This window comes from Rosa chinensis, chromosome 1 (assembly GCF_002994745.2).
Source record: "Rosa chinensis cultivar Old Blush chromosome 1, RchiOBHm-V2, whole genome shotgun sequence".
NCBI lineage: Eukaryota > Viridiplantae > Streptophyta > Magnoliopsida > Rosales > Rosaceae > Rosa > Rosa chinensis.
This window is the reverse complement of record NC_037088.1, coordinates 28,005,873-28,019,981: the sequence shown is the minus strand read 5'-3', so window position 1 is coordinate 28,019,981 and position 14,109 is coordinate 28,005,873. Positions and strand designations below refer to the sequence as shown.

General features: G+C 36.7%; 1 protein-coding gene and 1 pseudogene across 1 annotated transcript; one reads left to right on the top strand and one right to left on the bottom strand.

The window, feature by feature from the left end:
• Positions 1 to 21: 21 nt before the first annotated feature.
• LOC112164290 lies at positions 22 to 396 on the bottom strand. Its single transcript, XM_024300512.1, has one exon. The coding sequence runs from the start codon at positions 394 to 396 to the stop codon at positions 22 to 24; it is 375 nt and encodes a 124-aa protein (XP_024156280.1).
• Positions 397 to 6,741: 6,345 nt separating this feature from the next.
• On the top strand, positions 6,742 to 13,638 carry LOC112164280 (annotated as a pseudogene).
• Positions 13,639 to 14,109: the final 471 nt, after the last annotated feature.

Here is a 14,109-nt window from a genome sequence, read left to right as displayed (position 1 = left end):
CAATGAACTCCCTTGTTGTCTCTAAATGCTCTCACTCCGGCAGTAGCGTAGCTCCAGAGAAACCTGTCTCTCTAATCTGAGCTGCCGTCGAAAATTAGCAATGAAAGCATCAGCCCTTTGATCAACATCCTCATAATCAATCGAAGAAGAACGACTAATTGTGCTATGAATTCTTCTCAAGTGGGAGCTATTCTGATAATCAGATGTATCAACTTCTATGCAGCCCTCCAAACCCAATCTTTCATTGAAGCTCAAACACCGGCTTTTAGTTGCAGCGCATCCAAGAACTGAAGCTATGCGCCACCTCTGTAGTTTAAGGCCAAGCAAAATGAGTCTCACTTTCTTCACTGCTTTCTTCAGGTGGCTTACAAGTGACAAACTCCTGACTCTACCCATGACTACAACAACAAGACAACAGAAATGAATATGGTGGTGACTAATGAAGAGGCTAGGGCTTCCTTTTATAGAACTGAGAAGATTCTTGAGCAAGAAACTGGTATGACTTTGTGGGTCACTAGAAAGCGTGTTAGAGAATGATTGAGTCATTGGCGTGTTAGAATTCTGGATGTGACGTGTTCTACAGCTATTTTAATACACACACACAGAGATCCTATCTAGAGCGGAGCTCCGCTTTAAAATTAATGTGTGAAGTTTGAGTTTTGGGTCACTTTTCTGTCACATATCCACATCTCGACCGTTCAGTTTTTAGGTATTAGTGTATAGATCATCTATACAAATTTTCAACCAAAATGATAATCGTTAAAAAAAAAATTGATCGTTAAGGCATTGATAACTGCCTTAAAGCTAGTACGGTTCAGGTTAACAGATTCAGTCCGTCCATTGATTTAAGCGAGTTAGATACCTTAACGATCATCAATTTGGCTGAAAATTTACAGAGATGATCTATACACTAGTACCTAAAAACTGAACGGTCGAGATGTGGATATGCGACCGAGAAGTGACCAAAAACTCAAACTTCACACGTTAATTTCAAAGTGGAGGTCCGCTCTGGATAGGATCTGTATATATATAGAAAAATTTTATTCACTCATTGCTAAATGCTGGATACACATCTTTCTACTTAATACACCACATATTAACCTTTTTAATTTAACATTGTACTGTTGGAATTTAGTTAGAATATTTCAAAATACCAGCTATATTTGAAACCTCCATTGGACATTTAATTGCAAATGACAATAGTCATTAACTCTCTTTGATTGTGATTGACACAAAGATTTCATCAGTTTACTCATATATCATTCATTTGTTCAAAGTCTGCAATTATGGTGGTTCTTTATTTGCTTTCTTCTGTTTTGGTTTACTCATCAATGTCAAGATATATATTGTCTTTCTGTTACATAAGTTACAGATTTTAAATGTCATTCCTATTTTGACGTTTTGATTCTTCCTAATCAATGTCATAATATTCCTTTCGGTTACATAAGTTACATAGCTTAATTGCTATTGTTAAATTGTCATCGCATTGATCATTCCTGCCGTATATATAATCCATAGCTTTCTAGATAAAAACACACAACAGAAATTCAATCTCCTTTATTACCTTTCCGAGCTCAAAGTATTCATGTATTTCCTTTAATTTATCTATTCCATTAAAAGAAAGTTTCAAGCTGTTCGAAACGATCCGAGTATTGTGAATGTACACCTACAAGGATCGAGGTTGTTGTACCCTGGAGGGTAGGGCGCCACAAACCTGCTACACCGAGACATTGTCTCCAATGGGCAAAATCTACTCTTAAGGGCAGTGTTCACACGCCTCAACCTAAAACTCTTTTCGAGTAATATGTCCTTCGGAAGCCTATAAATTGAAGAGATAAGTTCTATAATCCTTATTATTTTATCTATTATGACAATAATATTATGATTATTATTTGTTACTAATATATGTTGTATTCGTGTGATTTTGTGGGAGAATCAAAATATGGTGACTCAAGTAACATCCATCAACCAAATTTCCAACAATCTTAAGAGTAGACATCGAAATCGTTGGTGGATGTTTCCCTTCTGGAAATAAAGCTTGGACATAAAGACAAGTCTAATATTCATTTAGTTGTTGTGAGTATAACTCTTTCTCATTAAACATATTAATTTTCCGCGCTAAAATTTGAAAAGAACATATTATGGGTTGTCTTGAGGATGGAGTCAACGCTATATCCTAAGTTATATCTAGGAGAGAGTTTGTTCTTTTGGTTTGGAATGATTATTATGGCAGTTAGCTTCACACATATTGCAAGATGTTCATTGCATCTTAATCGTGCATTAAACTTCAATTTTTTTATTGGCTTATGATTATTAAATGTCTACTTTGCTTTTCAAATAAGATCTCAATATGCTCGGACTCTTATTAATCTATTGCATTCATTCCTTTCATTTGGTGCCTTTGTTGTCCCTTGAAAAACAAAACCGTTTTACATGCAGTCGTACATTATTGTTTTGCTCCAATAAGATTTTGTCTATGAATACTATTTATTTTGCACGGTTACAGTTATATACATGGTTTTATTATAATTTATCGTCTTTTAATATATGTTACGATGGTAAAGTGTATATATTTTAATTGCTAATGGGTTTTCAGTTTGCATTTGAATGTTGATCTTATAATGTGCATTTTTGGGTTAGTAATGCATGGTGTAATGATAATTTAAGTTGTGTACAACTATTAATTTTAGTTTAATTTGCATTCACTTCATTGTTCAATGCATTATGTAACTTAAAAACTAACCGTTTTGCACATTTACTTTTCTATATCAATAGCTATATATAATATCGTTTTACTATTTTCGTACCATTTATTGTGCATCATTAATTGCTATTAATATTATGGTTTAGCAAGCGTTTTTAATTCTCTGTTATATGATTTGAACCATAATTATTTTATATGCACTAAAATATATTTTTACCGTTATAACTCGAAAAGTTGTTCATTTGTTTTTGCCTTCGGAATACGTCCCTTCAAAGTATTTTTTCTTCAAGGAAGAAAAAAAAAATTTGAAATGTTGCCTTCGGATTATTGTTTCTTCGGAAATAATAAAGTTGTTGCCTCTCAATATTTCCGTTGCCTCTTGATTAAGATGATGCCTCGGTTGCCTGAAAAATAAATGTGTTATCATGAATAATGCATTGAGAAATTATTTTGTCAATTTTACATTGATGGTTGCCTATGACAATTTGCTGCCTCGGAATATTAATGTCCCTACATTTGATGTCCTCGAAAAAGGAAAAAATATTGCCTTAAAGTTTGGTTACAAGTAATAAGGATTGCCTCATTTACATCTTGAATGATGAATCAGACCCTATCCTATGGATTAGATATAACGGTTGCCTCATACTTTAATGGTAATGAACATGGTTGCCTTGGGAATTTGGATACCGAGAAAATAGTTTCTTAATTCTATATTATTGGTGTTTCCGGATATAATGCAAAGACAACAATTCTCTAAACATGGTTCCCTAGCCATATTTGCTAAGATGATTAGCTCCATATGCTGCCTTAAGGTTTTGGGTTGCCTTTCGAATTTTCGTTGCCTTTCGGTCAATGTTGCTTCAAAACAAATAAATATATGCGGTTTTTATTAATTGAAGCCGCGATATTGTCCCTTATGCTGACGCCTTGAAAAACTATCTCATTGATTGCTGCCTTCGGTTTATGCTTTGAGAAAATAGACATTCAATGTATCTCTATGAACAAATTTAATTTTGATCAAGAATTAAGAGACACTTGATGGCTACAAATGTGGGGGTGGCTAAAGTATCCAAAGTCACGAAATCGGATACATAATTTTGCCTATTAAATTCTCTAAGTCCTTGATCGGTGAAGATTCATTGTGTATATATATATATGGCTTGATATTATCTTACCTATATTTATGAGCCTGAGGCTAATTCAGGCAGACTCAAAAATGCGGGGGTCAAGGAAAAATAAGAAAAATCGGCTCTTATATTTAAATGAGATTGGATAACTAAAAATCCAATAAAGATCACTTATTGTTGAGATTATTCAATAAGCTGTGTACGTCAGAGTTGATTTTGGCCAATACTCTGACAAAACCACTAGGCTAAAGGCCAAAACTAGTGGTTAATACATCAAGGGGGATATGGCTTATGCCTATAGACAAAGATCAAGAGTGATGGTAACCCAACCTATGTGATTGGAGATCCCATGAAGTAGGTTCATATGGGTAAGAACAAGTCACTTGTTGGTCAGTGTTGCACTATCAAATAAAACTATTGATTGTCCCTCCCTATGGTGTAAATAAATAGTGCTTGAACTGTAATGTGTAAGGTTGAACAAATGTTCTTAATGAGTTTTATAGCCCAAAAATTTGGGTGGTGTGTTTGTTTGCAGTACACACTTGATGGATTCACCTACATGGATGTGGAAGTGGGGCTGCTTCCTATGAGAGCAAGGCATACTCTCTAGAGCATTCATGAATATCCAGGTAGGGCGCATGGCCTATTCGCGCCACCCCGCTTCGAACAGCTTGATCCAAGAGTTAATGTGGATGGTTAGTTGTCTGATTCACAATTAGAAATTTTGATTCATAGAAAATTTTATTTTCACCAAGGTTTCATGGGTCACGACTAATTTGTCCTATGGCTGGTTCATAGTCCAAAAGACACCAGTTCTGATGCATTGATTCTCACTTTCTTTTGGTATTCCTTATCTTTCACTTTCCTTGAAATTTTGGTATTTTGAAATAGTGGGGGATTGTTGGAATTTAGTTAGAATATTTCAAAATACCAGCTATATTTGAAACCTCCATTGGACATTTAATTGCAAATGACAATAGTCATTAACTCTCTTTGATTGTGATTGACACAAAGATTTCATCAGTTTACTCATATATCATTCATTTGTTCAAAGTCTGCAATTATAGTGGTTCTTTATTTGCTTTCTTCCGTTTTGGTTTATTCATCAATGTCAAGATATATATTGTCTTTCTGTTACATAAGTTACAGATTTTAAATGTCATTCCTATTTTGACGTTTTGATTCTTCCTAATCAATGTCATAATATTCCTTTCGGTTACATAAGTTACATAGCTTAATTGCTATTGTTAAATTGTCATCGCATTGATCATTCCTGCCATATATATAATCCCTAGCTTTCTAGATAAAAACACACAGCAGAAATTCAATCTCCTTTATTACCTTTCCAAGCTCAAAGAATTCATGTATTTCCTTTAATTTATCTATTCCATTAAAAGAAAGTTTCAAGCTGCTCGATACGATCCGAGTATTGTGAGTGTACACCTACAAGGATCGAGGTTGTTGTACCCTGGAGGGTAGGGCGCCACAAACCTGCTACACTAAGACATTGTCTCCGAGGGGTGAAATCTACTCTTAAGGGCAGTGTTCACACGCCTCAACCTAAAACTCTTTTCGAGTAATATGTCCTTCGGAAGCCTATAAATTGAAGAGATAAGTTCTATAATCCTTGTTATTTTATCTATTATGACAATAATATTATGATTATTATTTGTTACTAATATATGTTGTATTCGTGTGATTTTGTAGGAGAATCAAAATATGGTGACTCAAGTAACATCCATCAACCAAATTTCCAACATGTACTAGAAACACACACTACTACAAAAAGCTAATCACACAACAGAACAAGAATCGTCTGTTGTGTGTTTGAGTAAACTCTATTGCACAACGGTATTAGTGATGTTCTGTTGTGTGAATGTCAACAAAATGATAACTTTTTTCTCAGACCTACATTGCACAACATAATTAAGTATTATCCGTTGTCTGAGTCTTAAAAATTTAGCGGCAGATTTTCCTCCACTCTCGAGTCTTGGTTGCCTCTTGAAATCTGAAATTTGGGCTACTTGGTACAACAGTACTTGAGATTTCCGTTGTGTGATTGAAAGTTGGATGCCAAATTTTGAGGAAGCTTACTTGAATGTCTTCCACAAGGTAAACCTAATGGAAGCTGTAGAAATCAGACAACAGAAGTTATACTTTTCTGTTGTGTGAAGTGGGAACATAGGCGGAAACATTTTGAGCCAAAGTGCGGTCTGCAGCATATTTCCCTCCATGTTTTGACATTTTGATTTTATATAGTGCACTCTTACAACAGTTTGTTAGGCTTCTGTTGTGTGAGCAACTTTAGAATTTATTGAAGTTTAATTGTACCTAGCCTCCTGCCCAGCCCCAGCCACATCGTGTCCGAAAGAAAAATGAAACAAAATGAAACCTAAACTCTCTCGAGCTCTTTCAGTCGTGAAATCCCTTTCTCTGCCCCCCTCTCCATGAAACCCACCTCTTGAGCTCTTTCAGTCGTGAAACCCCTCTGTCTCTCTCTCCCCCTCCATGAAACCCCTCTCACTATCTCAGTCTCTCGATCTCCTTGCTTCTATTCTTTATCCCCTGAAATCAAAATCCTCTTCAGTGATGGAGGAGATAAGAGTGCCCTAGATCCACTTTCTCTCTCCTCTGTCTGGGAGTGACATTGAGGAATTTTTAAGGTTTACTCGACATCTCGACCCAAATTCTCTTCGTCACTGTTCTCCTCTTCACCAACTCCTCCCCCAAGTCTCTCTATCCCGACTCCGATTTACTCTACTTTGTCACTGTGTTGCTTGACCTCCGATTTACTCTTATTTTTGAAACCCTAATTCACCAATTAGGGCTCGCTCTTCATCTTTGATTGAAATCGATCTTGTTGGTGGGATGACATCAACGAGAGAAAAAGATAGAGAAGCCATGAACACGATGCACTGCATAGAGGTGAGCACCACCGGCAAGCTCAATGAGGTCGACATCTAGTCCGACGAGGTCTTGCACCCCGACCTCAGTAAAGGCGAGAACCAGCTCCGTTAGGGTTTCATACGCAAGGTCTACGGCATCTTATCCTCTCAGCTTCTCCTCACCGCCACCATCTCCTTCGTCACCGTTCTCTACACTCCCATCAAGGTTTGGTTTTTACAATTAAAGTTGTGATTTTTAGGATTGGGTTTTCAATTATGAGGAAGATAGGGTTCTGGGTTTGGAACAGATTTTGAAATTGGGTTGTTTCTAGTTTTGGGTCTGTTGATTGTGGTTTAAATTTGGGTTCTTTGTGTTTTGGTTTGTAGGATGAGATGGAAATGGCAAAGGCTGGTGGGAAAGTTGTGGTGGAGAAGTCTAATACATGTGAAGAATGTGGTGCTAGTTTTAAGAAACCTGCGTATCTCAAGAAGCATATGCAAAGCCATTCTCCTGAGGTATTGTGTTTGTTGATTTTATTTCTGTATATAGATTTCATGAGAATTGCTTGATCTTATGAGTTGGGTGTAACTCTTTTGTGGAGAGACACAGCTGATTATATATCTGGTTGTATGATAATTGCAGAAGGAAAAGTATCTGATTGCTTGATTGGCAGTAAAATCAGTGGCATTTTCGTGCAGACTATAAAGTAGCCTCAGGGTTTTTCTTTTTCATGTTGTTTGTTCGATTTTTATTGTATTCTTTTTCTTTGCTTTCTGTAGTCCCTGTTAGTTGAGCATGAGTACTAGCATTGTATAAGATTTTCTTTAGCATATGGGTTAATTACTTCAGTGAGAGAATTTCATGAGGGTCAGGTCATTACATACTTGTTGAATTCTCCAAATACATGGGTCTCTAAGAAAATTACATGGGATTCTTTTTCTTAAGAGCTTTTGATAGAGTTTTGTAGTTACCTGGGAGCTTGTGGATGGTATTTACATCGGTAGAGAAAATATTTTGGAACTGGGTCCCTCCTGTTTCATAACCTAGGAGATACTTGGATTCTTTGAGTAAAATGGGTAAACAAGAACAGTAGTAGCTTGACAAGTTTGCCTCTGGGAGAAAAGAAGACTACTTTTTGTGAAAGTATTTGAAGGAATTAAAATTCTGTCACAGAATATGTAATTACCATTTGAAAAGTTGAATATGGATAGATTCACAGAAGATAATTTGGAATCTGATGCACATGTTATCCTTTTGTCTTTTATTTTAACCCAACATATACTTTGTGCCTAACTCTTGTAGAAGAAAGTTTATATGGGTGGCCTATGTGTCTACTACTCTGAATGCCTTGTAGTGGCTGAGTAGTTATAAAATTGTTACCTCGTAAATTTCATGTTTCTCATCTAATTGTTGCTCTTATATACTTTAAACTATGATATTTGTTGATACTAAATTTGTATGGGATCGGTTGATGAATATCATTCATGTGCTTGAAATAGATTCATGACAAGTTAAAGGAGCTATAGTCAATATTAAAATTTGACGAAGGAAGTTGTAAATTGGAGTTGAAGGAGATATCCAGGTATTATTTAATTTCACCTCTCTCTCTCTCTCTCTCTCTCTCTCTCTCTCTCGCTCTTTGCCCTTTTCTTTTCCACTAAAACTTATATGACAAATATGTTTGAGAGTTGGAACTTCTGTTTTTAGTGACGATGCTGCTTTGTTCATGTGACAGAAGACATACATCTCGGAGTCGCTTAAAGATTGGTGAATCACAATCAATAAATGAAAAAGCTTCTATACTAATACATTGCATGGTTAGGTAATTATTGTAACAAAACTTGTCTTTTTTGAAACTTACTACTTAAAGTCTTATCTGCATTAGAAGAAAGTTTTAAAAGAAAGGGTTTAGTTCAAGCATTCCCTATACTCTTGAGTCAGTACAGGGTTTCTTATTCATTATATGTCTATCTTTAGTCATCATGGGAAAAGTTTGCGCTCTGTCTTTATATGAACTGACTTTTGGAAGTTGAGGCTAGACCAAAGTTTGGGGCTACCATATACGGAAACCAAGTTTCTTTTCAATATTTGTATTTCAACCATGACCGGGATTAAGATATTTCCATTTTCTTTTTAAATCCTTCCCGACAGGGATTTCATGAAGGTACACCTTTTCATGAAATTGTTTGCTATAGAAATGTTGAAAACCTTCAATCGGTAAGCATTCTGATGGCATCTCTCACTAGTATATAAGCAACTTGTTATAATGAAAATTAGAATATATAGGTATCTTTTGGCAGGTTTGTGTTTATATCATGTTCACAAAATTGAATTGATTAGCATTGGCATTTCTTTTATCAATGATATTGTGTCTTGATCTAGCATGCTTGTCACTTCTGTATTTTGTAACTTAGTTCTGGAACTCTAAAAACCTCCTTTCAATTCTTAATTTCTTACTTATTTCAGCCGTTAATTGGAGACTCACGGAAAATGATTCAAGTGGATCTTTTGGAGTTTTATAAAACCCTACAATGCAGTTGCTGCAGGAGGAGTGACAACATACCATTGCCATCAATGCCTGATACCTCTATTATGTGAGTGATTATAGCTATGAAGCCTATGATGTAGGCTATAAGCCGCAAATTAAATTTGCACTGTACTTTCTGAAAATTGATGGTAGTTTCATTGCATTGCCCTTATAGCCAACCAATTTGTAGTCTAGATGTGGAGGTTTTTTCCTACATTATTAGATGAAAAATCAAATTGTCTATTGCTAGTCTTTGAAAACCATTGTCTTTCAGTACAGCAGAAAAGGGACAAGCAAACTGGAAAAGTTCCCACTTAAGGAAAGAAAGGAAAGGAATGAATCTGAAAACAAGAGTGAAGCATCCATTCAGTATACTTTTGATTTTTGTTCTGCACAGTACTGATTATCTTTATATGCTTGGCTGTTATTAAAAAAGAGTCCCTGGGAGTCTGAATTGGTTTTTCATTTGTCGCACAAAATTGAGATAAACATATAATTGGACAATCGAGATGATGCTCGACAATCTAGTTAATCTTCTCTCATTAGAGATACAAAAATTAGAGTTCTCTATTCTATATGAGCTAATTAATAGTATTAACTTTCTTTCTGCAGGTTGAAATTGAAGTGTAAAGGTTGGAGAAGCTCAAGTCAAGTAAGCTCAAAGAGATCATTCTGAAAAAGAAGTTGGAATTGGAGGACAAGCTGTTGGATGCTCCACCCGACACACTAGGTGCTGCTGCCTTGGCACTACACTATGCAAGTATGGGAGAACGTTAGTGGCAAAGTTTCTCTCGATCGCGACTATTTGATTGTATCAACTTTTGCTATCTATTAATGTAATTAGCTAGAATGCAACAGCCATCAAGCTAGCTAGCTAGAATGCCTTCTGGATACATGAATGTATAGGTGATTGACATGCTAGCTTTTTTGGTAGTTGACATATGCTAGCTCTTTTGGTACATTAGATGGTTGAATAGAGTGTTCCAATGCCTAAATCTTGTATTGTGCATTATTTTTTAGCAAATATTTCAGGTAAAGAACTGAAAGTAATCAAACAACAGTCAATTACATTACGTTGTATGATACGTATATATCATTAATCACACAACAAATCAATTTTAATCACACAACGGTATCTATAAAATTTTGTCGTCTCATTAATACTCACACAACAGAATAACTAGGTATCAGTTGTCCAATGTTAAATCACACAACGGTTCCTATATTTTTCTGTTGTATGAGAAGTTAACCAATAACAGTATGGTATTACTTTCGTTGTCTGAGTGTCATTTTTCTGTTGTGTGAGAAGTTAACCAACAACGGTCCATACTTACTTCTGTTGTCTAACCACTATCGAAACAACAATTGAATGCGCTGAGTCCAATTTCTGGCATTGACATTGGCAGAATCGGTGCAACGGTTATAACTGAAGCGTTGTGTCTATGATATACACACAACGGTGATTCACCGTTGTTGGAGTGTGCTCATCACACAACACCGAGATAGACGACAGACATGTCCCAAATCACACAACAGATTTCCACCGTTGTGTGATGCAATTTTTGTAGTAGTGACAATCTCATACTTCCTAAATTATCCCCATTCACAATACACCATACCTATTCACTAAATACACATCCCTTTTTTTTATATATACCATCTTAACTTGATAGAAAAAATAAAAAAAATAATTAAAAAAAAACTTGATAAGAACAAACAGACTATATATATGACTTATGAACAGAGGATTAATTGAAGTAATTGATAGGAAGGCTCAATCCCATGCATACTGAATTAATTGAGAATCATTGCACATTGCATGACATTGGAAGATAATATTGCTCTCTTCTATGATGAAGAGCGCAACGAGATCTATACTAGCAATATGGTCGGTCTAGTTCATGTATGGTCTAACTAATAAGAGTTTCTTCAGTTTGTTCACTACATGAGATCCTCAGTCTGTACCTAGCAGCAACAGAGTCCTCACTTAGTTGCGTTCGTTCATTAGATTTATTGTTTTTGTTTTTACTCTTACGTGCTCAAAATGAGTATGAATGGATGAGAAGGTTTGTCCTTATATTAATAGATTCATTGTTGTGTTGTTCTTGTAGATGCTTGAATTCATTGATACCCAATGCGACAACTCCTTCCTGGAATTGTACCATTAATTGCTCTTGTACTCTTTTTCTTTTTCTTTTTTGGCAAATTTCATTACACATGAATTGCTCTTGTACCATTAGTCGTTTTGTTTGCCTAACCTAGAAACCAAAGTTTCTTTAGTTTGGATATAAATGTCTCTTTTGGTACTTTAACGTACTCTTAAAATTTGATGTTGGGTGTATGAAAAAAGATATGCGTTTTTTTTTTTTTTTGAACCAAAGTCGTCAATGAGGATGTCTTGTGTGGGGCAACCGCACGGCCACGTGATGGGGCAGACCAATCACTGCCCAATAGGGGGGTGTTTTGGGTATTACACTTTAGGGAGTATGGGCAGTTTCGGAAAAGAGAGAAAATTTTCTTTCTTCTGATTAGTTGGCCCTAAAGCCACGTGGTGGGGAAACCCCCACCTAAGAATTTCTCGTCATCAATTTCATTCAACTCAAGTCAGAATTGCACAAATACATACCTTCCTTTACCAACTCTACGGCAAGTTTAAGACGTGGTAGCACCACTCATTAGACAACCAGTGCTCACTTATTCCTAACCAACTTATAATACTATAAAACATAAACATAGTACATAGACCCACTACAGATAGAATGATTAGTCGGGCTAATCGTCCTGGATCCCAAATATGAAACCCAATAAGACCAGAAGCCATGATTTTTGACCCCCAATTTGGATGTAATTTGACCACCCAAAAAATTTTGGACACCCAGACTGAGTTGGGCCTCCAGTCTGGTTAGAAGAGTTGTTTTCATCAGTCTGAGGAGGTGAAAATTATTTGTAAAATTCCTCTCAGTTCGCTAAGACCAATTGATAGGCATGGGTTCTATACAGTCAAGAGTGGGTATCATGTTGCTAGGAAAGTTGCCTCCATGCCTGTGCAGGCTTCTACCTCTACTGGTCATGTTGAGTTGAAGGCGTTGTGGAAGATTATATGGCAAGCTAATTCAGCCTAAGGTTAGAAGCTTTGTGTGGAGATTATGTTGAGAAATTGTTCCTACGAAGGAAGCTCTAAAGAAGAAGAGGGTGCCGTTGGAAAATTATAACTGCGCATTCTGCCATCAGTGCCATGGTGAGTTAAAATCGCATCTCTTCAAAGACTGTAATAATATTGTGGCATGTTTTTGGTTATATAGCCCTCTAGGGCTTAGGGCACGTAACCATGCAGCGGCGAATCCAATCTTGGATTGTTGATATGGGCATATGGCATGCATGTTGGAAAGAGAACTGATTGACATCTTTTTCACGTCATCACGTGCTTGCGGTCACTATGGACTGAGAGGAACAATTCTATATGGTTTGGGCAGTGCTTTCAATCCCATGCCCACTGTGGCATGGGCCATGCACGTACTTGGGGAATGCCACGCCAGCAGCATCATCCTCGAAAGATTGCGTCCAAAGGCCCTTACAATTAAGAAGTGGGAATTCCCTCCCACAATTAAATGGAGAAATTTTGATAAATGACCAATTTTCAGCCTTGAAAATGACTTTTGAGTTTTGACCCACATTTAAGAAATAGTTGAAAACTAACCTTTTGGTAAGGTAAAATGACTTAAATACTCTCATGTTGATTGAAACACTTTTTTTTTTTTTGAAACACTTTGGAGCTATGAAATTATGGTATTCTCAATTTCTTGAAGGCTGATTTTGCAATGAAAACGTCAAGGATAAGTCGACGAATGTTTTTATATGCCGTTTTACATAGGATGAATACTATTTGCATCCCTTTTAGCCCTACACGGAGACAGAGAGCAAGAGAGAGACAGAGCTTGAGAAAATTCAAATCTTTGTGAAAACGGTAACCGAGAAGACCATCACCCTCGAGGTTGAATCTAGCGACATTATCGACAACGCGCGTCAAGGCCAAGATCCAAGAGAAGGAAAGTATCTCCCCGGACCAGCAGATGCTCATTTTCATCAGAAAGCAACTCGAGGATGGTCATACTCCTGCTAATTACAACATTCAGAAAGAATCAACTCTGCATTTGGTTCTGAGGCTTCGTGGTGGTATTATCGAGCCTTCTCTCATGGCATTAACTAGAAAGTATAACCAAGAGAAGATGATCTGCCGCAAGTGTTATGCACTCCTTCATTGCGGTGTTGTCAACTATAGGAAGAAGTGTGGACACAACAACCAGCTAGTTGAGGTGAAGAAGAAGATCAAGTAGACATTGATTGCTTTGGGGGAATGCCATGTCTTTTTACATCATTGGCTTCTGCATTTGATCCCGTTCAATTAAATTAATCATTCTTTTCTGAATGAGATTTTGTTCAAGATTGTTAGTTTTCATTTTATGAAGAGAATATTTGGTTTGTGACTTTTGAGAATAAATGCAGTAACCCGGCCACCTTTATTATTGTTTAGTCGCTATGTGTTGGAGGTGAAAAATTCTGTAGAGGAGTTTGACCTAACAATTAATGCGGACTGGAGCGGAAGCTGACCTGGGAACAATCGAGAAGCTTCCCTCGAGCGTTGACCTCGAGTTTGACCGTCGGCTTGAGGAGAAGGGGCTACCTGCAGAAAACCCTCCGATGCCTAAGTCAGTACGTTTCTTAGTTGTGGAGTAGAGATAATTGGAATTTGATGATTTACCTCGATGTCGAGTCGCCTATTTATAGATGCATTTCGGCGTGGCCTGCAAGTAAACTTGCATAGCAAGTCGCAGTGACTTGGGCGACACACCACCATTAAGACCATA